Raw genomic sequence first — 25,441 nt, forward strand, 5'->3', positions numbered from 1 at the left:
AACAATTGAGGGATCTTTGGCTTAGTGGATAAAGTAGGTAATAAAAGACCTAAGGTGTTTCCCTCTATCGGTGACAGACTCCTTGCAACTCTGAACAACTGACTTACATTTTTGTAACTCGATTTTCTCATCTATAAAATGGGGTTAATTTCATCTCACTCCTACTTGCCTCAGAGGCTTAACTAGATAAGCTTCCTTTAAAAAAGGTCTGGGCCTATAATAAATGAGTTTAAAAGTCTAATACTGCCTATTAAAAGGATATTTTACTGTGTATTGCAAGGTAACTTCGAAATAAAATATACTCAGTTAAATAAGTTAGGCCAGTGACTAAATTTTCCTAAAGTGCAGACTAATTTCTTTGAGACCTATTTAAATAAGTGACACCTTCTATTTATTTGCAGCTGATAATCTTTAATTGATCCATCTTCCACGTACGCGGTGTTACAGGATGGGAGATGTGACAGCATACAAAGTGAGGGGAAAAAGTTGCTATGCACCAAAAATCCTGTCAAACTGGTAAAATTTCAAGAAAACTCTTAAAGGACATTTAATAGTTCTGCATTTCGTTCTTGCGTAGCAATTTATGAAAAATAACTCGTCTCTTCCACTTTCTCCCTCTCAGCCCAAGGACACATAAATAATATTTATCAGGGTTTTGTCCTTAGTCACAGTCCCTCAAAGGGGCCCAGCTTCACCTACACTGCGTGGGAGGCTGGGCAGCAGCCCCACGCTTCCTGTCAAGGATTCCTGGGGCTAGAGCCTGAACCTGGTCTCGCTGCTTTCTTTTTTATGCTAATTCTGCCCTTCTAGCCCTCTCGGCGGGCGACTGAAGGCCAAGGTGAGACCCTCCCGGGAGATGAAAGGCCTATTGCCTCCCGAGACGTGCGGGCAGAACGGGGGCGGGGGGAGAGGGCGACAGGGTGGTAGCTGCACCAGTAACGCCGCTTAGGGCCCTAAGTTGGAGCTGATGCAGGCCCAACGGGGTTCTTGCCCCGCCTGAGCCTCGCTCCAGCCTTCAAAGCCCAACGATGGACTGAGTCCTCCTAGGGGCGCCACGGGCGGTGAGTGGAGGAAGTGCGGGCGAAGAGGCCACAGGCTGCCCCCTCCTCGGACGCGCCTCAAGGCCTCGGCCGCCGGCTGCTGACGCGCCAACGGCGGAGAAGGCGCGCGCACGCGCAAGAGGGAGGCGGCGGGAGCGCGCTCGCCGCCCGCCGCCCGCCGCCACGGCAACTGAAACGGAGGGACGCGAGGGCGGAGGGCGCGAGCCACGGGGGGAGGATGGGGGAGAGATGGTGGGTAACGCGGAACGCGCGCTGACGTCGCTCGGAGTCACGCACGGAGCGCCGGGTTACGCGCCGACGTCTGGCTGCCACGACTTGCCGTCTGCGGCGGCGACGAGCGGATCCCGCAGGGGAAGGAGGAGGAGGAGGGAGAGCCAAGGGGGCTGTGAGTGAGCGGGAGAGGCAGGGTGTGAGCCGAACTTGCCCGCGGGAGGGAGAACGAGCGAGAGCCGAGCCAGCCGTCCGAGCCGCCTCCTCCTCCTCCCCTCGGCGTCCCGCCCCCGCCCGCCAGCCTGCCCTCCTTCCTCCTCAGCCGGCAGAGCCGGAGTGAGGCGCCGCTCGGCTCGCGCCGCTGTCCAGGACAGGTGTGCGCGCGCGCGTCCTCCTCTCCCTGCTCCCCTCCCCCTTTCCTCGCGCCAGCCTAGCGCCTGCCTCGCGCGCGCCCTCCCTCCCTCCAGCCCGCGCCCTCCCTCACCTGCGGCAGGACAGCGCCCGCCCGCCCGGGTAAGCCCCTCGCGACCTTCCGTGCTGCCACTGCCACAACTCGAGGTGCCGCCCACCCCGTCCCCTCTAATTGCGCTCTTATGCCCCAGGAATAATTACTGTACCATTGTAGACATCCTCGCACCCTCCCTCCGGGGACTCTGGCAGTGCAGCAACATCCCCCCCCCCCCCCCCCGTAGCGCACGAACGAACGAACGAACTCCCACCTCCAAAAAAGAACAAAATCACACGCCACTTAAAAAAAGGGGGAGAAAAAAAGAGACAATCCTACCTCCGCAGACGCTTGTAGACCACCAGTGGTGCCGTTTGCTTAGCAATCCCTAAGCCCCATTTCTCCTGACCACCTTCGCCCCGGGCCTGGGACAGTGCGCCAAACGTGGCTGACACTCCCTGCACAACAGCCCTGGCAGGAGGGGAGAAGAAGGAGGGTTCTAGGCTTCACTACCAACCCCTCCTCTCCTCTGTTCAACCCCCACCCCCGCAATGCATACACCCGCCCAGGATGCGTTGTAAAAATAAAAAATAATACATTGGTACTGACATCGCAAATGAAGGCAGGCCCAAGGATGAGTGGCCCGAACAAGGCATTTTCGCAGCCCCACGGAGCTAGGTCAGCTCTACAGCTTCGTCTGCCTTTGTTCGGGGGCAAAAGGAACGGATGCGAAGTTGGGGGTCTTACCTTTGAGCGACAGTGGGCTCCGGAGGCGGCTGATATGTCTGTAGAAGGGACCCTCACAAATATATCTGCCTTGATTCTGAACTTGGGTAGAGAAAGGCCCAAGTCCGGCTAGGGCAACTTTCTTTGGCTCGTTGCTGTCTGCCCCTGAATTAATGCCACCTTCATTTCCGCTGTCTGTGAGGGACCCTCTTGAGGGTTCTAATTCGTTCTGTCGGGCCAGGTGCTTTCGGAGAGCTTTTTGGCAGCGGTGTCTATGCTTGTTTCCCGTGTCCTTGGAAGGGAGGTCCCAGTGCTTTACAATAGACGGAATTTGGTTTGACTTCTTTTGGTAGACTGTCAGAGGAGAAAAGGAATTTTTTTTTTATTACTTCAAGACCCCCCACTGCTTCCAGCCCAAACTAACGTTTGCGAATTGCTGCTTTGAAAATTGGAGTGTTGACTAGAGTGTGGAGAGTTGCTGATTTCATTCCTTTGGGTACTAGTAAAACCTTTTAAGCATCAGCCGGAAGAGAATGAGCTATTGACATTTGCATCGGTTCTGTTTGGGCCTTTTGGGTACATAAAATATCGGGTTCTTGGAATCTTTGATCGAATTTAGGATGCGTGCTACGTTTATTTAACTCTTTTGCAAATGCTTAGAATGAAAACATTTTGTGAAATGCGAGGGTTCTGTCACATGGATTGTTCTCTTCAGATTTTGGATGTTTAATTCATATCTTTAAACATTAAAATAGCATTGGAGAGGTATAATTTTACAGATTAGGTGAGCTATAGAAGGACAATGTGCATTTAAAAAATGATTGATGAAATACTATTACTATTAGTCTTTGTTGTTAAACGTGAACATTTACCCTTCATTTTCCTGGAAGATAGCCATGAGAAGAAATGGGTAATTCCTCCACTATGAACACTTGGAATTCAACATTCCACTTAGTTTTAATGATTTAGATATTGAAGATAATTGTCTAGTTTTAAAAAGACATTTAAAGTAGCAATTGAAAACACAATTTCTAATGTTCTTGCTTCTCTTTTATTTTGGTAATCTGTGGTATTAATCAGCATATTGTCTGTTGGGAACTCCATATAGTCAAAAGGGTTTATTACCCAGTAGATTCCCTCCTTCCCAGTTTATTTTATAAATGTGTGTGTTAATTTTTACTTTTCAAAACTAAATTATTTAGAATCACCCATGGTTCAGGCTGAGGAAAAGTGAAGCTTTTTTCCTTCTTGTTCTGTCTAATGTTTGTTTCACTTGTGAACAATTTTTTGTTAGTAAGGGTTTGTTAACGACAGAGATAGTGGGATTGAAAATAAAGCAATCTCTGTTCTCAAAATGTGTGTGTAGTATTAATAAAAGAGCACAAGAAATATAAAGACATCAGATTTTTTAAAGTAAGCAAACTTTGAGTAGAAAGGGAATATTTTTGACGAATTTTAATTAACACAGATATTTTGCTGCATATTGATATATTTCGTTTCCCCTTTGCCTTTCCCATATTGTATTGAAATTATCAATTTAATTTTACAACTGTTTGTTTCAAAATAACAAATTCAAAAAGCCAGACACTGGAACTGACTTTTCATTTACTAAGTATATTATTTAGGTAATTAACAAGTGGCTAGAAGTCTTTTCAAATCTACAAATTTTCTAATGGAGTTTCAATGTTAGGATGCAAATCTAACTTTGAAATTCTTTTGAAGGTTCTAAACTTTTTAAGACTTTCAAGTCAATATTCATTCTTCCCAGGCTGCCTTTTAAGGCTACTATATTATCTAACCTAAGGAAAGCCGCCTTTCACCACCATCCCCTCCCCAGTCTGACCAAAGCCCCACATTTACAGGCTTATCCTGAAATTAACTTTTTGAGTAGTGAAAATGTGCTAAATATCCCACTTATCATTGAATTGTTTTGAAAAAGCCATTGTTAACCTTGTTTACCTTTTAGATACCATTTGTAAAATAGAGAAACTGGTATATAATGGCAGAAATTTTGTATATATATAATAAATAGCATAACATAAGTGCCTATTTATGTGGAGAGATCCAGGTCTCAGTTATTTGCTGATTTGAGCTTAAAATTCCCAGAGTAAGCATGCAAATGATATTTAACTTGTGTTTTGCCTAGAAACTTCATCATTTGCCTTTGCGCTGGGGAACTAAGAACTCAGTTTCTGGTGACAGACACTTTTTCAGAAAATCAGGGTGTTCCCAAACTCAAACTGTTTCAGAACCCTGGATGTAAACGTTTGGGACAGTGAAGAAATTTAGACTCTAAAGTTGGTCCAAGAAGGTGGGGAGTTTTAAACCCTGGTTTTCTGTCCTGGAGAAAGCAGTCATTAGCGTAGAAGAATGGCAGGGACCGTAAGCGCGTGCCCCCTCATCGCAATCTCTTTGGGCTTCTTGCTCCTGTGAGCCCTCTTAAAGGGGCAAGAGCTTGGTTCTGCGCAAGGTAAACCTGAGAAGAAGAACAGCGGCTCTTCTATATCAGACTTAAACAGATCTTAGCCTCATTTTACAGCTGGGAGTATAATACCCGACTCTGCTCTGTTCCGAGACCCTGCCACTCATCCTTTATGTCCCAGTTTGGGGCCAGGGTCTATCCAGGGTCCTGATTGCTACTGTGTGAGCTTGGAGGTGCCACTGCCTTTTTCTCACTTGAAATTTTGCCCGGTGGGAAGTTCACCAACAGGTCTTCTCTTCCCTTCCCTGCAGACTTGGGGACAAGGGAGGGAGTTCAGAAAAATCCGCACTAAAAGTGTACTACGCAATGCTGGAGAATGCCCCTGCCCAACTAAGGAGAAATTCTTTATGGGGTCCAAAGTCTGGATTTCTTTCTCTCAGAATGGGCCTCCTCTTCAGGGAACCATTTCAAGGACCACTGGATGGGTGGGTGGTTCTGGGGCTGGTTCCCACAGGACCACTCCAGTTTACTCTTTGGTAGCCATCGTGCTTTGCCCTGATTCTTGCTCTTTAGCGGGAAGTAGCAAACATCAGCCCAGATCCAAAGAAGCTTCTGCTGGCTAGAACGGGGCCCTGGCTAAAAGAAGAAGGAAGCTGTGAATACTTAGCAGGCAGGTTTGCCTAGGTGATGAAAGGATATATTAGGGGGCTTTGAGGGCTCAGGCATTGAAAGGCTTATGTCTTAGACTAGTCTAGGTTTCTTGATCATTAGTCCTCTCTACCCCTTTCTTTTCCAGGAAGCCTGAACAACTATGTACTCAACAGTCTCTGGGGCTAAAAGAGGGAGGGAAGGCTCCTTACTTTGGGGGTTGAGGGATGTTCAGTGGGAATGGAGCCCACAGATGGGACAAATTTTCTAAGGATAGAGGCAGCAATCCATTGTTTGAGAAAGCCAGTAGTAAAGCTGTGAGTATCCCCTGAGCCCCTTACGGAAGGTGATAAGGAGAATGTAGGGGGATTGGCAGGAGTTCCCCTGGAGATAGGCCTTAGCTTTCCTTCAACTGTTAGAACTATAGACTGCAGGGAGGGAGTATGAGCATTTGCTGTATATCTAGGAGAAAGAAAACAGGCCCGAGATGATGATTTAGATCTAGGAAGGTAGAATTCACTTATTTCCGAGTCCCTTTGAGAGACCAGGGACCCCCTTTGGCTGTCACTATCCAAAGATTCATTGGTTAATTCATGGTTGGTAAACTAGCTGTCCACCTAAAAACCATTACTTACTTAATGTTTTACTTTTTGAGGGGTGGGAGCTCTCTTTGACACTTAGTTGTTTCTGGGAGGGGGGGTGAAAGGGGAGAGCGACCTGTGTTAATGAAACCCGTAAGGAACTGCGTTTCCCAGGAAATTCCTGACATTTTTAGCTCGTGAATTTCCTAAATCTTGCTTGGTTTTCTCCTCCATTCTGGGTCCTTCCAGAGGGGAAGAGTGGGTTGGGGGCTGAAAGCTCGGCAGGGCCTGGTTCATCCGCAGAGCTGGCCGGCAACCCAGGCTGGGCTCAGCCTTGAGCAGGGTGCCCCCCTTCCCCAAATCTCCGAAGGAGGAGGGGGAGGAAGGCGGGCATTTGTGGTCCCAAAGGGGGCTGGTTGAAGGTTTTTGGGTGAGTGTGGGGTTTCTTTTTGATTGTTGCTTGGGGGGAAGGGCAGAGCCAACGGGAACAGGCACTGCGGGCGCCCCGGCCCCGGTGCGGCTGCTGTCCTATGCTCAGCTCCCCCCCGCCGGTGAGTGCGCCCGCCCGCCGCCCGCCGCCCGCCCGACTGTGCGGGGCTGCGGTTGGGGGGAGGGGGGGAGCGGGATCATCTGAGGCCAGAGCCGCTGCCTTGCGCGGGGAGGGGGAGCGGCGGGAGCGAGGGGAGGGACAGGCTAGGTGTCTGCTCCTCCGCGCCACTGCTGCCGGCGCCCCGTCCTCATCCCAGGCAGCCCCTTCTGCAGCTAAGGTTTACCGCCGCACCACCTCTCCTGTTCCTTGCCCGCCTCTGCGGCCAGGGCTCTGCGGTAGGAGACAGCCCAGTCGGGCAATGGGTGGGCCTGTCTGGGTTTGGGTTTGGGTCTGGCTGGGCCCCACAAGGAAGGGGGTGGCCGTGACTCGGTGTCCCCTGTCTGCAGTGAGCTCAGTTGCGCTTCACAGGCCCTTCCCCCTACATCCTCTCTTTGGGGTCACTGAAAAGCAGGGCTCAGGCCTGCTCCCTGTGCTTAGTATGGCAGTCCCCTTCTCACCCCTGGTCCCCCAACTCCCTGGGCCGAGGCCGCCCAGGGTCTGGCCAACAGCGACAGCCACAGTGGTGGTGGCGGCAGCAGCTGCGACGCGGCGCGTCCCACAACATCCCCCCCCCCCAACCAGGGGTGTGGGGTGAGGGCCGGCGGGTGGGCGCCGCCTGGCGGGCGGGCGGGCAGGGGGCTGGCATCAGGGAGGGGGCGCATGTCACGTGCCGGCGGGCGGGTGGGCGCGTACAGTAGGGCGCCCTGCTACTGTACTGGGGAGTCAGTGCCCTGTTACCGGGTCTCGTCTCTCCCGCAGATCTCGCGAGAGTGGCTGACTGGCTGTGGGGGTTGCGGCGGCAGCAGGCGGAGCCGGGGAGGGAAAGCAGCGGCGGCTGAGGCGACTGAGGCGGCGGGCGGAGCGGCAGGCGGCGGCGGCGGCGGCGCGGCGGCGGAGCGCAGCATCATGGCGGACCGAGACAGCGGCAGCGAGCAGGGTGGTGCGGCGCTGGGCTCGGGCGGCTCCCTGGGGCACCCGGGCTCGGGCTCGGGCTCCGGCGGGGGCGGTGGTGGCGGCGGGGGCGGCGGCGGCAGTGGCGGCGGCGGCGGCGGGGCCCCGGGGGGGCTGCAGCACGAGACGCAGGAGCTGGCCTCCAAGCGGGTGGACATCCAGAACAAGCGCTTCTACCTGGACGTGAAGCAGAACGCCAAGGGCCGCTTCCTGAAGATCGCTGAGGTGGGCGCGGGCGGCAACAAGAGCCGCCTCACTCTCTCCATGTCAGTGGCCGTGGAGTTCCGCGACTACCTGGGCGACTTCATCGAGCACTACGCGCAGCTGGGCCCCAGCCAGCCTCCCGACCTGGCCCAGGCGCAGGACGAGCCGCGCCGGGCGCTCAAGAGCGAGTTCCTGGTGCGCGAGAACCGCAAGTACTACATGGATCTCAAGGAGAACCAGCGCGGCCGCTTCCTGCGCATCCGCCAGACGGTCAACCGGGGGCCCGGCCTGGGCTCCACACAGGGCCAGACCATTGCGCTGCCCGCACAGGGGCTCATCGAGTTCCGCGACGCTCTGGCCAAGCTCATCGATGACTACGGAGTGGAGGAGGAGCCGGCCGAGCTGCCCGAGGGCACCTCCTTGACTGTGGACAACAAGCGCTTCTTCTTCGATGTGGGCTCCAACAAGTACGGCGTGTTTATGCGAGTGAGCGAGGTGAAGCCCACCTACCGCAACTCCATCACCGTGCCCTACAAGGTGTGGGCCAAGTTCGGACACACCTTCTGCAAGTACTCGGAGGAGATGAAGAAGATTCAAGAGAAGCAGAGGGAGAAGCGAGCTGCCTGTGAGCAGCTCCACCAACAGCAGCAGCAGCAGCAGGAGGAGACCGCCGCTGCCACCCTGTTGCTGCAGGGTGAGGAAGAAGGGGAAGAAGATTGATCAAACTGAATGGAAAAAACCCACACACACATGCATACACACACACATACACACACACACAGCCACACACAGAAAATATACTGTAAAGAAAGAGAGAAAATAAAAAGTTAAAAAGTTAAAAAAAAAAAAGAAATAACTGTTAACTCCAAGGGAGCACCACCCACAGAACCTCCACCAACTGACAGTTTCTCTTCTTGACTTGCCACCCATCGCTGGATGTTGTCCACTTTATCCACCATATAAAACAGTAAGCAGCTGCTAAAAACAAAAAACAAAAAAAATACAAAAAGTAATAACATTATATGAACTGTGTTTCCTACTTGATTAAAAAATATAAAGAACTGAGTGTTTATTTCCCTAATTAACCAAGAACTTTTGTACACGTTTAAGCTATTATTATTAAAAGTGTTTGCAAAATGGTCAAGATTATAATATTGCTGAATTATATAAAAGTCCTTTTCATGTTGAGCTAACATTTGACTTTAGCACAAAAAAAGAGATATTTTAGAACACGTAAAATAATATTTTTAGTTTTTCTCATTTTGTTACCAAATTTCAAACCTTACATGGAGGTTATTATAGTATATTTGACACCCTATATACCTGTGATTAGAGATGTGTATATATATGAGGGCTAGGCATGCTGTGTGTCTGAGCTTTGTCTAAATGTTATGCAGAAGTTTGTAGAGTTAAAGGTACGTAGGTTTAATTCATGCAAGGTAAACAATAAGTGCTCTCTTTTATACAATATGCATTGCATCTGGACCTTAAACATAAAAATGGTCAGTGAAACTTCTGTGAACATGAAGAAATTATTAAAAAAGGCATTTAAATGAAATTTGCTAAGTTGTGATTTTTATGGTTGGAACCAAAGTTATTCAAATAGTAAAAGGAAAAAGAGAAAGAAAGAAAAAGGAAATCTCCCATGATATTTTTCTGCATCTGTTTGCTTTGACTGAGTAGGTGTTTTGTCATTATTGTGTATATGAGATGTATCGTTCATAATATATTTTTTTTATTATGTGTAGAAAGATTTTAAAAACTAACGTGCAGCAATTTCCAGTGAACCTGTACTTGGACATCAGGTAGCGAGTCTATTTGTGGTCACTAGCACTGTCTCCTAAACTAGTAAGAGGTCTGAAGCTATTCTTTGATTTTTGCCAGTGCTATTAACTTATGTAGACCTGTTAAAAAGCAGAGCAACACAATTATAGTTATCCTACTGAGCCATGGATTCTGAGTTTCATTTTAAAAGTGAAAGCCAAGTTGGTATGTGTAAAGGATTTCCATGTAGCTGTGGTGCTAGTTATTACTGGCTACATTATATGCTAAGTGTATTTGTGTTCCCCAAGTGTACAAGCCTTCTATCAAAAGTGTGTTCTATAACTCATATATTCAAGGTGTAGGGTATGAAAATGCAAAGCTTAGGAGAGCACTTTCCCAAGCTGGTGTCCTCCAAACTGAAATTGTTTGTAACGATAGTCTTTTACAGGTTTTCATTTAAAGATGTTCGTGTGCTTTTAATTGACAACTAACTTCTTGCTGCTGTATAGTAAAATATTAATATATTTTTATCATTAAACTGCTGCATGACTATCATCTTTGAGTGAAGAGAAAATGTTATAAAAAAAAGATGCCTTAAACAGTACATTTTGGTTTGGAATTCTGTAGAAAATATTTTGGTTAAAAAAAAAGGATCTTGTCTGATATAGAGAGTTCTGGGGATGGAATTGTTTCTTGGCAAATCCAGCCATATAGATCTTACTGCTGTATGTAGAAGACACCACCTGTAGGAGCTGGAAGGTATCAGTGCTTCTCACATTGTAAAGCATTGGCCTAGGAAGGTGAAAGAGTTGTCTTTTTGAAGGATTTTTTTTTTTTTCTTCTGCTGGTTCTTTGGGTTTTGATTTGATATTTTAAGCTCCCTGGTTGAGTGTGTTGTCTTTGTTTTTGAGATCTACTGTATGTGTTGAATAACAAGCTATTTCCATTGTACTGTGCATTTTCCCATTAAATTGTTTGCTTTTAATATTCATACAATGTTAAATATGAGGTGACCGTACAATAGTTAGGAATTTCTTTACTTACAAAAATCACTGGAAATTATTAAATTGCTTTTCCCCTTCCCCCAAGGTGCATTTTTCTTATTTCCATATAGTAAAGTTGAGCTTTTACAGTGCATAATGTGACATTTGGAATGCTTATCAACTGCATGTAAACATTAATAACCTGCACTTTTTTGTCTTAAGGTTTGTTGAGCTGTTTTGTTCACTGTACTTTTACTGTGATTTGGAAAAGACTGCATTCTCTGTGCTGTTACTAGTTAGGAAAGAGAATTGCTTTGATTTTGTCTCTTGTTTACTATAGCTTCTTAAAGTTAAGCCTTGTACTACAGGTTGTTGGAGTACTCCTAGATCAGTGTTTCATAGTAGCCAGCAATAAGTAGTGCAAGTCAACAAAAACACAGCAAACTTAGGCAAAGTGTCCTTTCTTTGAGATGCGAGTTCTTTCATGAGGTTTTCTTTAGGGTCATAGTTACCTAAAGTGAAGCCTTTCTTACCTACAGACTTCAGATTCTGCTTGGAATCCTACCGGATCAATAAGCACATGTATTGTGCAATTGTCTTTACACTATAACAGTTAAACACAATCTTACTAAGATTTTGGAACCAGTGTCTGATTTATGGTCAGTGGGTTTAAAAAGAAATCCACATGCAAATCTTTTAAGACTTAAGAGGTGATCTTAGAAAAGACTAAGTGACTGTATAAAGATGCTCTTTTTTGCATCTCACTTTACCTCCCCAAGCACCCTCCCAGCCTTCCCTTTCCTATACTGTTTCATCCTTTCCCTACCCATCCTCCCAGGTGCTCGGTACATTACCAAGGTTCTATATCAGTGTTTTATGTTGGAGTTTTTCCTTGTTTTTATTTTACTAGTTGGTAAAACCCTGTTTGTGCTGAAATGAAAAAGGAAACGGTATATTTGACCATATGTGTTATTCATAGAAGACAGTATGATCAAATGTGCCAAAAACAAGCAAACAAAACTTAATTCCTGATATGTATGCCTTATTTTTAATGATCTGCTTTGTCTTACGATTAAGGTCCAAGAGCTTGGTTAAACTATATTATTTGCCTAAGTATAACAGAAAACTTGAAATGCATTGCAATATTGACGTTCTTTACAATGAGAGACACTGTCAAGTAATTTAATCCAGAGATCAGCCACCAGATTTGAAATGCCCATATATGTGTGTGTGTTTGGTGTTGTTCTTTTTTTTTTTTTTTCTTTTTAAATCACCAAATCTTTTTTTTAAGCTACTTTTTATTTGTGCCTCCTATTTATCATGCTGATGTTAGAAGCAGCAGTCATCCAGCCACAGAGGGAGCTAAAGTTAACTAACCAGAACTGTAGAAATCATACATGCCTTTGACAACAAAGGAAGTTCATAAGAAAAGCCATGTCGGCTTTTCCTCTACTAGATACAGATTGAAGGTAGATGAATATTTGCCAAATGGAAAGGAGAGACAATGTGAGTCAGGAAAGACAAACTTTCCCAGCTTCCTAAAAGCCATGGAGAGTAGAAACCAAAACCAACAGGGAAATAAAAACCTTGAAAGTCTCACTTTCTAGTCCCATGCAGGGGTTGAAATTTGACTCAAAGTGGAAAATATATCAATCTGTTTTTTAGGTCTTCACATCTAGAGAAGGATAACTATTCCAATTTGATTTTTCGGGTAATGGAGAAAGCTGCTAGTAATTTTAACCCCTGCCTAAAGAAGACAGATAATATCATTTGGGAGCAAATACTTATTGCCTTGAAAAATAGCACTGTAATAGCCTATGATAATTAGTTGTAGAATAACCTTTATCCCTTTTAAACTATGCAAATTATTAAATAAGTGTAAATTAGGACTCAATTAAAGATAGTTGATTATATTGCAATCAGATGGCATTCACAAACTTAACTGGAGCATATACAAATGAAATCTATTAGTCTAAGAGTTTTGTATGCTAACAGAAAAGTATAATTTAGCTACCTATTCTAAAAATGGTGAATATTATTAATATTGTATAATAGGACTGGGAAGACTGCCTCCTTTTTGAAGAGAGAAAGATTAAGGATTTTTATAATTGTTTTTCATCAAATTTTAATATTTTTGTCAAATTTTTAGGTATTTAATTTGTAAAAGTTTGCTTTGTACTGGCATACAGAAAATAGGGTATTGATTTTAAACTTTTTGAAGCCAAGTGATCAAGTACATTTGTAATAAAAGTCAATGGATCTATATCAGTTGTACTCACTGTTTTCATTTCTTACTCTTATTAATATAGGAATGCTATACTTTTTCTGCAGGAACACTGTACTAAATTTGGGTGGAAGGGAGGGGAAAAGATAAGTCCGTTGATAATGAGAATCTGGGTGGGTACCATGGCCCCAAACACTTTATATAATCTTTGAGTCAGTTAAGATTTGGTATTGAAAAGATGCATGTCAGTTTTTTTTCTTCCTATTTTCATACGGAATTTGATGTTTGTGAGGGTTATCTCATTCATTGTTTCTGTGCTTTAACATTTTGCATTGGGCACTGTTGAAGCTTTCTAAACATATTTTTCTTTTATGACATTTTGGGTTATATGCCAGCCATGGTGAGCTCACCATGGGCATGATTATTACTTCTATCTCCCATGTATGGTTCACCCTTTCTTCTTCAATATTCCCACTCAGTTTTTCATATTTCACACGCATGCACACACGCTTCCAGGTGATTTTAGAATGGAGATTTCTGAAGTTGTTGCTGTAGTTGTTTTCATAGCTCCACAATTCATTTTATTTTACATGTGAACATACTTTTAATATTTTTCTCCATTAAAAAAATAAGATACCAAATCTAATGACTTTTTTTCCCTTTTCTGAGTTTTTTCAATATCAGAATGAGATCCTGCTTTCTACGTAAAAGGATGCTAAAAAAGGGAATTTTTAGCAACTTAGGTATAGAACAATTGGTGATAACTCTGAGTATAAATTTTATAGTTGGTTATCCTTAAATTTGAATATTTTAATAATTTGGAGAGATACATACTTTTTCATGGGAGTGGAATGAATAAGAAAGAATTTATTGGAATCACTTAAGTGAGAAAATTCACTGATTTATGCAAAGTTTTCTGTTAAAATGTATCCATGTTTAAATCATACATTATTATTATAATGTATGTATAATATTTCTGGGTTTTTAATTGCAAATTAACTGAATTTAAACCATTTGTAATAAGGTACACTATTAAACTAAAATGATCACTGCTATTATAATTACTGTTTCCATCTAGCTGCTTTAATTACCATAGAGAATTTGCAATATATTTTTAAGAAAAGTTGATTTTAATATTTAGGGAGTTATTTGATCCTAAAAACCTAAATTTAAGGCCTAGGCCATTTGATAGACTCTTTTCAAAGAGAAATTTCTTTATTATGGGTTAAGTGAAGATCATCTAAACTAGCATTATCATGTCAGGTAGAATTTCATAATGGAAAAACAGCCAAGAGAATAGTAAAAGATAATGGTTTTAAGCCAACAATTTGTCATCTTACAGCTGCTAAATTGACTACCAAGTTTTGATGTTGAATGGTCTAGGTAATTTATGTCTTTAGGAAAGCTTGAGTATGGTCATTTGTTAGAAATCCTTTTCTTTAAAAAATTTCATAGTTACTCATGTATTTTTATTTTGTCCCTACATTACGTTTGGTATTTGTATTTTTCTTTTCTTTTTTCCCCTGATGTGCTTTGCTTTTGTGGAAAATTGTCTTGTTTGATAGGTAGAAACATGGTGGTGATCTTCAATGTAAAATAAAGTTCATTTTTAAGGACCAGATATATTTTACTCATTTTGGAATTGCAAGATTTTTGAATTTTTCATGAAAGCATACTTTGTTTTGATGATTATTAACAATTTTCTTATTGATTAAAATTTTATAGCATTTCATGGGGAAAACTTTAGCTAAGAATTTAATTGTCTTGATTTCGGGTGCACTTTAATAATTCAAGAGGCCTCCAAGTTCAAGGACCAAATCTTTATATTCTGGAGTTTTGAGAATCATGGAAGTACTCTTTTTAACATCTGTTTTAGTCTAAACTGGATTAAAACAGAAGGATCCTCAGAGGACTTAAGATGTCCTTATTGTGAAGTAGCAAACTTATGGGACAGATGACTTAATGTATTCACCTTGACTAGCTCAACCAGTTAGGAGTATCAGCTAATGAATTATTGGACACATGTTGGTATTGGGTCAAGCTCTCATTCAGCTGGAGTGGATTGGCAGTTTCCAGCGTAGGTAGTTGTTGGTGGCATTTGACCTACCTTCCTACCATATACATTTGGCTTTTTTTTTTTCCCCTCCCATCCTCCTTTTTCCTTGTTTCTCTCTCCATCTTTATTCTTCTTGCCATAGGCCTGCCAGTGACACTCAAACTTACCCCTTTAAAGGGAAAGTGAAGAAATTGCTGGCTCCTGCCTTAGCACATGGCTAACCGATCTCAGAAAGATTTCTGTATAATGAGCTAATTGGGCAGTTTTTCTGACTGCTATTTTCCCCATAGTCTTAAGTTGGCAATCAGAAGAGCGGTGAAATTGTTAAGAAATTTGTGTATTGAAGAGAGTAAGAAGTATGTGTATTTTAGGTAAGTTACTGGGGGCTGATATTTACTGGTTTGGAAATTTGAGAGCAGAAAGGGAAGAACTGTTTAATGTGTTCATGAATGGGAGTGTGAGAGTTCTATAAGGGAATGATTTGAAGGTAAAGTGGGAGAAATTTTTATTGGAGGTAGGGAAAGATACTAAAATGGAGTCTTAAATGAGCGCTGTTTGCTAAGGACAATGAAGTTGATCTTCACTAATGAAGTTTCAATAAGCCAGAGAAAATGGGTCCCTTGTTGGTTATGAGAAAGCTGTTGGTCTGTAGCTAGATGTTATGATGATGATGCATTATACAAATCTGCTTTCAGGTGTAGGATATTTGCTTTTCTGGACAAATTAAATAGCACAATTGTGGAAGACAGCTTCTCTGGTCAAAGCTTGTTGGTACTGGGGACTTGCTATTTCAAGGGAAAGAAGAAAATTTCAAACTTTTTCAGTTACAATTTTTAAATTATCAGAAATATTTATTATACAGACTATTTTCCTGGGCTCATGTTATACTGTAGTCTAGCTTTACTTTTCAAAAGGGTCCTTAGAGTAAATCATTTGATTTTACAGTTCACAAAGATCCATATCCTATCTTGATTTTACAGAACCTTGAGCCTTTGGTCCATATTAATTTCTTACAAAAGAGTAAACTAGGTAAAAACACTAAACTGAAATTTTAGGTATCTTTTCCATTTCTTTTACATTTGCAGTCCCATGTTTTAAGACTGTAGACCTTATGAAACCCTCTATAATACTGTATTTTTCAATTTAGACAATGTACCCCCTTAAGCTCAAATTTCTGTTTGTATTTCCACTTTCTCTGTTACTTTAAAATTATGTAATTCCCCAGTGTTTTTAGTGGTGGCATATGATTTTAATATAATTTAGTGTATCTTGGAAGTTCTTATGTTCTTTGTAGGATGAACTGATAGTATTTAGATTTCTGTTCCCAGTATCCCAGGAACATTTTTAATTATTTAAGATAAAGAATTGCTGTAATATTTTGTTTTATAGATTATATAATTCAAGTGTATTTGGACTCCTTTTTAGTTTAATATGGACTTCTTTTCAGTGATTCTGACATTATTTATTTCATTGTACCCAAATCCGTATACATTAGTGATAAAATTTCTTAGCTAAAAAAAGAGGTTTTGATTTTGTATCTGGAAAGTAACTTTTTTTTTTACAAAGTCAAGTTCATTAACAATAGTTATTTTTATTATAATTTATTTTTTAGAGTTAGCACTTAGTATGCTTTTCCCATCTTACCAATTTTAAATTATGATACAATTACATTCTATAACTTATTGAAGTCTGTGTAAAGCCTTCTAAAATAGCCCCTCACTTAGGAACTGTTTTTTAAAAAGTGAATTCCCAAACCTACTCAAGAACCAGTGATTTAAATGACTGCCTTTGAAAGGCTTCCTTGAGTCTAGTCAATGGAGATAAATGATAGCCCATTTCCATGCTGCATACAGTTGTTAGGGTTTATAAAGTTATCAATATGTAAAAGTGCAAAAGCAGGAAAGATGTAAAGTTGCCTATAAAATTTCTAGTTTTCATTATTTGCACTATTTATCTTTGCACTTGATTTTTTGAAAGTTAAGACTAGTCACTTTCACTTTTGTTTCTAGTCTTTTCTAATTTCTTACAGAATTGTTTTCAATATCCCACCCAAAGCAAAACTTATATGCAATTAAATATGCTTTATAAGTCCAAGAAAATATTTCTTAGTGTTAGCTATGTAGAACAAAAAATTTGTTTTGATAAAGTTTTTAATATGGGCCTTTATTTGCCAATATAATCCTTTATAAATGTGAGCTTTATTAAACTATTTGAATAGATAAAGTGAAAGCTTAGGGTAGAAAATACATATATATGTGTGTGTATATGAAACAATGTCTTGGAGATCCAGCTTCCAGCCTGAGATGGCCTGGTTTCGGAGTGTTGATTTGTTGTCACTGAAGTCAATGAGCTCTGAGTCTAGCCGAGTATTGGCTTAAAAAGCTGGAAGTGAAGTGGGTGGCAAATGACAGCTCCCTCTTTCATGTAGTTTTCCATAATGCTCATAGAGTTTCATCATGGTCTATGTGATATAACTGGTATTGAAATAATTACGTTAAATGAATATTCCTTTTTGGAATTCAAGGTTCACTCACTTTTTGAGGGGGGGAGGGTGGCAAGGGATAAGAGACTTTATTTTAACTAAGAAGCATTCTTATAACCTCAAGATGTGCTCTAGGAAGAATAGGAGAACAAAATGTGTACCTGTGAACATATTTTTTGTCTTAGTGAGATTGTATAACACAGTGTTCAAAATTGCAAAAAAAGAAAAAAGTCAATAGTTTTGTCAATAGAACAAATACGTTTTGGTTAAAATTAATTTTTGTAAGTTATTATTTCATTTTATATTCCCTTTCCCATATCCTTTTGGGCTCTTCATACTTAAAACTAACAAGTGAGAGGCCTGTCTTTAGATCTGGTTTATTTTTGGAATGCCTGAGTGTGTTTCTCAATGGGAGGGGGGTGGGGGCAGAGGATGGTGTTTTAATTCTTGACATGCTCTTCTCAGCATGTTTTGGTGGTCATTCTGGATCTCATGTTTGCAAATTCTGTTGATAATTCAGTGATGTATTGAAATGAGTAAGTCCTCTATGACATAGTGTGAATGTTTGTGGCTGGCCTTTATTGTAGAACCTTGTGGTTTTGTGTTGAATTGGGATAGAAAGTTAAACTTCCTTTGTTCAAATTTTAGGTTTCTCTAGTGGAATTGTGCCTGGTAATTGTCTAACTATGGACCAATTTTGGGGAATGATGATTGACAAATGTATATTTGACTCTAGATAATCTTTTACCCAAAATCGTAAATTAAAGGCTTATTGTATTAGAATTATCTTAAGTTTTAGATTGTCAGATCTTTTAAATGTGGATGCTGATCAGCATTATGTTTATGAATTTCCTGAGGGAAAAGAGAAAAATTCAATCTCCAAACCTTTTCTTGGAGACTAAACTTACCATATGTGCAAAATGAAAATATTTTAGAAAGTGGCTTTGCTTATTTAATGGAGTTTAATCAGCTTAATTAATTATTTTTCCTAGGTTGAAGCACTTATTTCCCAAATTTGAATAAAGGGAAAAGATCAGTAATTTGGCCCCTTTTTTTTGAGGCCATTTTTAATTTTCTGCCCCCATTTCCCAGCCCTAGTGTAAAATGAATTACGGGTATCCCTCTAAGTCCCTGTAACCCCTTTTTGAGATCACAGATACCTTTGATAATCTGATGAAAGTGATGGACCCTCTCCCCAGAAAAAAAAAATGCACATACACCAATAATTTTCCATACAACCTCAGGGGCATCACACATCTGAAACCCAAGTTAAGGATCTCTGCTCTGAGTCAACTCTATAGTAAAAAAATTAATTCAATTAATTAATGAAATTAAGAACTATTGGCTTAAAACATTTCAGATTGGAATTATTGTGAGATGGTGGCCCCTACTAGCAAAATGTGACATTGCAACCAGCTTTGTTAGACATCCAGACAGAAGGAAAAAGGAAGCAATGTTCGAGAGCTATTTATAAGGAGTCAGGGCATCTCTAGATGTGGGAGCCATTCCTGGTTCAAGGCAGGGGTCAGGGTGCCTGACAGCTTCTGGCAGGGTAGAGTTTGATAAACCACAATGCTCAGGATGCCAAGGGGTTAACCATTATCTTAACCCCTTCCTCACCAAAAGATTTTAGTTTTGTCTATTAGAAAAAAAGATGTCACTGGGAAAAAAAAAAGATTTGCCTTACAACTTTGCTGGAACACATCAGTTCAGTGACGTATGGGACACCAGTATTATTTGTGAGAAGGTACATAAAACCAAAGTAAATTATTCTCTATGTAGAACATTATTTACTAGTAACATTTGTTTGGATGTATTAGCTTTGACAATTTTTGCCAGTAAATATTGGTTTTATTTAAAACTGGGAATCCAGTTTATAAATAGAATAGTTGTTGTATCTGTCCTTTCCCCTATGTAAAGAATAGTTTAAAGATTTATGCATACTTTTTACTTTTCTCTCTTAATGCCATGGAGTTGGGGGGGCGGGCGCGTGAGGGGAGATCTTTGAGTCAACTGACAAAATGTCTTCTCCAAATTTAAAAATTGAGAAACAGCACTTTAAGTCTAACTTTACACCATTTTAATGCATGTATTAGTTTTCATAATGATTTTTGGTGCATGCCTTTGGGCTTCTTCAAAAGTGTATAATAGGAAAGTGTATTTCCTTTCTTAGAAAGGAGATTTTTTTCTACTTTGCAACTTGTGATTACAAAAATCTTCCTCTGTGGGAAGATTAACCATGTATTGAACTACTGAAAAGTATATATTTTTAGATATACAGAAGGAATCTACATGGAGCAGCATTCAGACCTATATAGAAGTCATAGCATTCTGTATAGGACCAAAAAGGAAATAACATTAAACACTTAAACAGACTTTGTTGGGTAGAAATACCTTTAGATCTTGCATTGACTTCCAAAAAGAAAATACCACAGAAGTTTGCTGAAAACTTTTGTTGTTTGAATTTTCTCTGTCAGTGTATTTAGCCCAAATACAACAGCTTTGGGTTAACACATACATAAGAATAAAAAAAACAAAAAGCAAAAAAACACAAAACTAGCTAAATAGATCAGTCTGGTTTGCCAATCCAGCTTGACTAAGTAATCTAATCACTTGGAACATGAAAAACTGTCCAACTCCTCTAAGGTTTTGACAAAATAACCTTGGCTGATGTGGGAAGATACCCACTTTGATTTCTGACCTGACAGTGAAGATTCATGCTTGACATGATTTCAAACCTGACAGTGTCTGTTTAAGGAGCTATGGTACAGTTTGCTAATTCAATCCCAGATACCTGTTGATTACCTGTGAGATCTAGAGTCCAAAGTAGCCAGCAGCCATATCCCGGAGTGCTCTGTGCCCATCAGATCTCTTAAAGTAAAGCAGGGTTGGGACAGGTCAGGTCACAGCTCAGATGAGTGACCTCAGGTGCTGTGGACAGCCCCAGATTCAAGAATTGTATCTCTTTTCTTGGGAGTCATCACTGAACTAATGTCCCACATAGTGTTACTTACTGTAGATGCTCTCTCTTGGAGGAAGCCCAGAGCATACATCCTAGTCGCTTGTGGTACTCAGAGAGGGGGTGCTAACTCTGAGGCCCTGGCCAAATTCCAGTTTAGGGATGTGGGTCTTCTTCTTGCCATTCTAATTGGAAATGTGCATCGCTTCCCATTTTCCCTGTTGACCTCAGTGCAAACTGCATTAGTCTGTTTCTTTGCCCTGGTCCCAAGTAAGATGCTGGTGTGTATTATATGGGCCAAGTTCATGCCTTATCTTAATGCACAGGAGTTGAGGAAGGAGTGAGCAAATCAAAGTGTCCTGTAGTGAGAGGGGAACTCTTGTGATGCTTTGGAGGTGAAGCAGGGCCCTTTTAGCATAAGTTGGGGAATATGCACTGGCGGAGGCTTCCAACCATGAGGTGTGAATTGAAACCTATCTCCCTCTTTTCTTACAGCATGTTGAGAAAAATCTGTTGGGTTTTCAGCAGTCAGGGAAGGCCGGAGTTCTGCAGCTTTAATCTGGGTAACTGAGGCTGGTTGGGGCAAGACTTCGGTTAATTAACTGGGTTCTCAGATGCCACAGACTCCGTGAAAAGTCACCATTATTTTCAATGGTTGTGATAGAATTTCCCCCCGGTAGCCATTATTTTAAGATTATATTGCAGAGTTGCTTTATTTGAGCTTTTCATGTATACACAATCCCAAACTGGAAGAAATAATTAAAAAAAAAAAAAAAAAGGAATCCTGCTGTGAAAGGTATATATTGCTCTAGATTTTTCTTACTGTAAATATTGTAAGATTGTAATACTGTCAATATTTTATTAACCAACAAATGTTAATCTATGTGAATTCAGACTTATTTTAAATGTGCTTCTTATTTACTGTGTGTGGTCCCTGTTGCTGACAGTATTAAGTTATATTCTGATGTAAGATTAACTTTATTAAAGAATGTAAACATTAATGTTTCCTTATGGGAAAACAAATAAAGTATAAAGAAGACAATTCTTTTCATTAAAATATACTGTGTATTTACACTTGCTAGACCCAGCACCACTTATAAATTTAGTACACTGTTCAGAATTTTAGTTAACACAGCTGACATGGTTGTGCACTGTTTGAAAGTCTAAGAGTAGGTATTGTTGGAATATAAAGTTTGTATTTGTCTGCTGTGAATCATAATCTTGAAATTTCTAATCAAGTTTGTAAAATTTTTATAGTAAAACATTTTAATGACAATTTAAAAATTTACTTCTCTAAAGAATGGTCAAAACAGTATCCTTTCAAATATAGAATTGTTCTTTAATATCTTTCCAAACTGACTTTGGTTAAATGGACCAGATGTATATTAGTTAAAATTTAGGCCAAAGTTGTGATATTCTTTGAGTTTACAAGTTAATCCTTATTGGAGATGTGCCAATTATACAGTAGAATACCATTAATTTGCACTGTTTGAGGACCCCATTAAGAATGCTGAATTTTGCCAACTAAGAAGTAAGCAAATGCAATTTAAAAAATAAATTTGAGCATTCTGTATTAAATATGTGCAGTTATTATCACATGAAGAAGCGCAGTGTGTCGGGCTGTAATATAACCATACTTGCTGTCATGTGCTCCCATCTCAGTGCTGGGAACTCACCATGTGGAAACCAAGCAAATGTGTTGTGCATCAGCCGGCTTGAGTTTGTTCAATATCAAAGCTGAAACTAGCGAGGTCTGCTGTACTGCTTATTGAAGTATTGTGATTCTTTTAGGCATTGATTCTTACAAAATATATACTGTAACAGTATACTTTGTACAGATTTAAATTTTATTTGAAAAAAATGAAATAAAGTAGGCAAAAAAATAAAGATGTTTATTTTTCATGTGACTATATAAACAGATCAGTCTTTTGTTTCAGTGTCTTTGGGGGGATCTGGTTGCTCTTGCTTTTTTTTTTATGTAAACCATTTTTAGGATTCAGTAACAGGCATACTTGCTTGATTGTTAACTGGCTGCAAGCTTTAGTGTGCTCTCTCACAGTGGAAAACTCTACTTTCTATTTTATTTTAAAACACATTTATTTATTCTAAAGATTTTATGTGAATGACTTGCCTATTTTTTTGAGTCAGTTTTTAAAATTCTCTAGCCCATCACAAAAATTTGAAGTTGGTTTAGGTTAGTGGAAGACTTACCAAAGAGTACTTGACTAAACGAGAAGAGAATCTTCTGCAGAAATTAGAGGTTATGATTTAGATCCTTTCAAAACTGTTTTCCTAGTGAGTGGAGTGGTAGAGAATGAAGTTACCAATGAAAATGTGGCTCAGATGTGATCCTTCAGAATAGTTTTAATGGGGTTTTCTTATAGAAGATTAGATTATTGGACCCAAAAAATCCCAGTTTTGACATCTAGTTAAAAAAAAAAAAAAACACCGAAGGCCTTAGGTGTATGACATTTTCCCCAACCTGTGGTTTTGGTTTTTGTTTTTAAGATTTTATTTATTTGAGAGAGAGAAAGAGAACAAGCAAGGGGGGTAGGGAGAGGGAGAAGCAGACTCTCCATTGAGCAGGGAGCCTGATGGGGGCTGGGATCATTACCTGATCCGAAGGCAGACCAGTAACAGCTTAACTGACTGAGCTATCCAGGTGCCCACATTTTCCCCAACCTTGAGAATAGAGTTGCAAGTTTTATTTCTGCTTTCTCCTCATTTTATCTTTGCTGATGCTTTCACTTACTTTAGGCTGGATATAAGGAGGCTTGGAAAAAAAATTTAAAAAAATAAAAAAATTTTAAAAAAGGAGGCTTGGAACAAGTGGTTGCAGTTGCAGGGACAAAATACCTGCCAAAAATCACGCCATAGAAAATTTTTCAGTGTTATATGTACGTGACTGGTTATTTTTTAAAAACTGATGCATGGCCATAAAAATATTTCAAGATCATAGTATTACAGTTTCAGGCTTTCCTGGGCGAATCCCAAGAAAGTTTTGCTCTTGCTGTTATAGGTTTTTTTCTTGCTCAAGTGGCCTGCCCTCGTAGAGAACAGCGGACTAGCTGTTGGACTAGCTTCTTCATCTGACAACCACCATTCCAATAAAAATAATGCAGAAACTTTGCTTATGAAAACTTAAAGCTGAGGCTGTTACTGTTTGGAGGAGATAGGTGGGATGCGAAGAAAATTTTCCTTAAGTTCTGCAGGGCTTTTAATTTGGGAAGCACACACAGAACAGGTGAGTACTTCCTGAAAAGGAGACCAGATTCCCTTCTGGGCTCAAGGTGGAACCAGACAAACCCTTGGGTCCCTTTTGAAGAACTGGGCTCTCTAGATATAGGAGCTTGAGGTGGAAACTCTATAGCCATCATTTGCGGTAAGTATAAGGGAAGGAAAAGTCAGAAGCTAGGCCCCTTCCTCACTATCTGTGACTTTATTACTCTTTTAAAGACTCCAAATGGGACTATGATTAAACATAACCTGTGGTCATTTTAAAGAGCAAGTAGTGGAGTTCTGTAAGGCTACAGGTGACGATTGCGATTGCCGAACTACAGGACAAGGCTTATAGTGCCACAGGAGACCCTCAAGAAAGAGGCCCAGCAGGTTCAACAGAACTATTTGTCATACTTATTTAGCTCTTTGTTTTCTAAAGTGATGTAATTGGCAAACTCTACCTACCCCCACCTCTAATAGATGTTAACTTTTATTTAACCATGTGGTATGTCATTTACTTTGGCTCTTTTGCATGGTTTTTAGAAATCTCTTTGTTCCTAGTTCCAGTAAGAATTTCTTTTTAAGCAGACAGGACTTTTTGATTTAGCATACAGGATTTGGAAGAGGTTCTGCTCATTCAGGATCAGAGGAAAGAAGAGATCTCTTTTTCACTGTTTGACTGCTAGCTAACCTCAGGGCCAGGACACATCACCACTGCTTTCACTTCAGCACCATCCCCCCACACTTCTGGAACTTGAGGAAGAGGAGCCACTTTTTTTCCCCCTGAAAATGGGGATTCTCCCTTCATATTGCAAGTCTCCAGAATGTTTTTAGTAATGTTGTTCCAGTCCCTTATCAACATTGATTTTTATTTATTTTGGTTTGTTCAAATCAGGCCATTTGACAGAGGTGGGCAGTGAAGAAATGTCACAAAACAGAGTCAGTGAATGTTGCAGTGTTTAAAAGAGCAGGCTAGACCCACCTTACAGCTTGAGGGGTCTCTTAACCTACCACTATCCTAGGAATCTGGATTCTCCTTGCATACCCAGCTAGTACCTTATACCTTCCCCAGGAAGCAAGAGTTTCTTTGTCATCCTCCTGGGAAGATTGGCAGCGGGTCTAACCTACTTCCACTTTTTGTGTCCCTGGCAGTGACACTAAGGGTGGGGTCTTTACTGCTACCATCTTAAATTGTTCCAAGCCCACTACTGTTTTTTATTTTTTAAACTAACATTGAATTCTTAAAATATGCAAGGCACCAAACCAAGTGTTTTATCAAGGCTATTTTATTTAATTCTTACTACAACACTATGCGATAGGTACTATTTACCCCCATTTTACAGAAGAGGGAAACTGAGGGCACAGAGAGATTAAGTAACATGCCCAGGGCCACACAGTCAGAATTCAAGTCACAAATTCTGCCAGGCTGATGCCAGAGCACACCCTTGGTCTCAGTCATTCTGGCGTGTTGTCTACCCTATAAGGTTCCGCCTCCTCTCCTAACATGTAGAGTCCCCCTAACTTTGACATTGCCTCACCTCAGGATGTATTTAGCTGGATGGCAAAGCTTATGTTCCCTATAGAGCTCAAAAGCCACACTTCCTGTTCTGACAGTTGATTCATTAATGAATTCACATTTCCATCCACCGTCCGACCCCCTATCCCCCCCCCCACCCCCGTCTTCTTTTATGGGGGAGTGACTTACTCAGAGCAGGGCTGAGGAAAGCTGGCAATAGCCCTTCCAGGCCTCTCCACTGCTCTTGCACAGCCCTAAATATTACTCTTGCTTCTTGCCACCCTCACCACAATGACTTGACCGAAGAGCTCTGTGAATGGAGCCCCTGAATTCCGTCTAATGGAGTTGTTGGTTTCTTTCTATGTCCCCGAGGCTGGCCCCCAAAAGACACCCTGTCCTGC

At 41.2% G+C, this 25,441-nt stretch overlaps 3 protein-coding genes across 10 annotated transcripts in view; 2 read left to right on the forward strand and 1 right to left on the reverse strand.

The window, feature by feature from the left end:
- NRG2 (neuregulin 2) overlaps positions 1 to 3,263 on the reverse strand; it is a 243,681-nt gene extending 240,418 nt beyond the window's left edge. For 3 of the 5 annotated variants that reach the window (XM_072826100.1, XM_072826098.1, XM_072826096.1), the window contains exons 1-2: positions 2,464 to 3,263; positions 2,056 to 2,187 (exon numbers count right to left, since the gene is read on the reverse strand). The gene's annotated coding sequence lies outside the window, so the exon portion shown is untranslated. Of the gene's footprint in view, positions 1 to 2,055; positions 2,204 to 2,463 lie in introns of those variants that run through there. The other 2 variants (XM_072826097.1, XM_072826099.1) reach the window with 2 other exon arrangements.
- Positions 733 to 22,192, forward strand: PURA (purine rich element binding protein A). Of its 4 annotated transcripts, none has more exons than XM_072826104.1 (2): positions 733 to 838; positions 7,442 to 22,192. In XM_072826104.1, exon 2 carries the CDS (start codon positions 7,589 to 7,591, stop codon positions 8,555 to 8,557), a length of 969 nt encoding a protein of 322 aa, XP_072682205.1. In that variant the 5' UTR covers positions 733 to 838; positions 7,442 to 7,588; the 3' UTR covers positions 8,558 to 22,192. The 4 variants fall into 4 exon arrangements, with proteins under 4 accessions (XP_072682205.1, XP_072682202.1, XP_072682203.1 ...); XM_072826101.1 differs by lacking the exon at positions 733 to 838 and adding an exon at positions 1,292 to 1,784; XM_072826102.1 differs by lacking the exon at positions 733 to 838 and adding an exon at positions 1,292 to 1,645.
- Positions 21,885 to 22,192, forward strand: IGIP (IgA inducing protein). The gene has a single exon (XM_072826105.1). The coding sequence runs from the start codon at positions 21,885 to 21,887 to the stop codon at positions 22,044 to 22,046; it is 162 nt and encodes a 53-aa protein (XP_072682206.1). The 3' UTR covers positions 22,047 to 22,192.
- Positions 22,193 to 25,441: the final 3,249 nt, after the last annotated feature.

This window comes from Canis lupus, chromosome 5 (assembly GCF_048164855.1).
Source record: "Canis lupus baileyi chromosome 5, mCanLup2.hap1, whole genome shotgun sequence".
Lineage (NCBI taxonomy): Eukaryota > Metazoa > Chordata > Mammalia > Carnivora > Canidae > Canis > Canis lupus.

What these genes read in the sequence shown, in the direction of transcription:
- PURA (XM_072826104.1), top strand. Translation starts at nt 7,589, where the DNA reads ATGGCGGACCGAGACAGCGGCAGCGAGCAGGGTGGTGCGGCGCTGGGC.
- IGIP (XM_072826105.1), top strand. Translation starts at nt 21,885, where the DNA reads ATGTGCAGTTATTATCACATGAAGAAGCGCAGTGTGTCGGGCTGTAAT.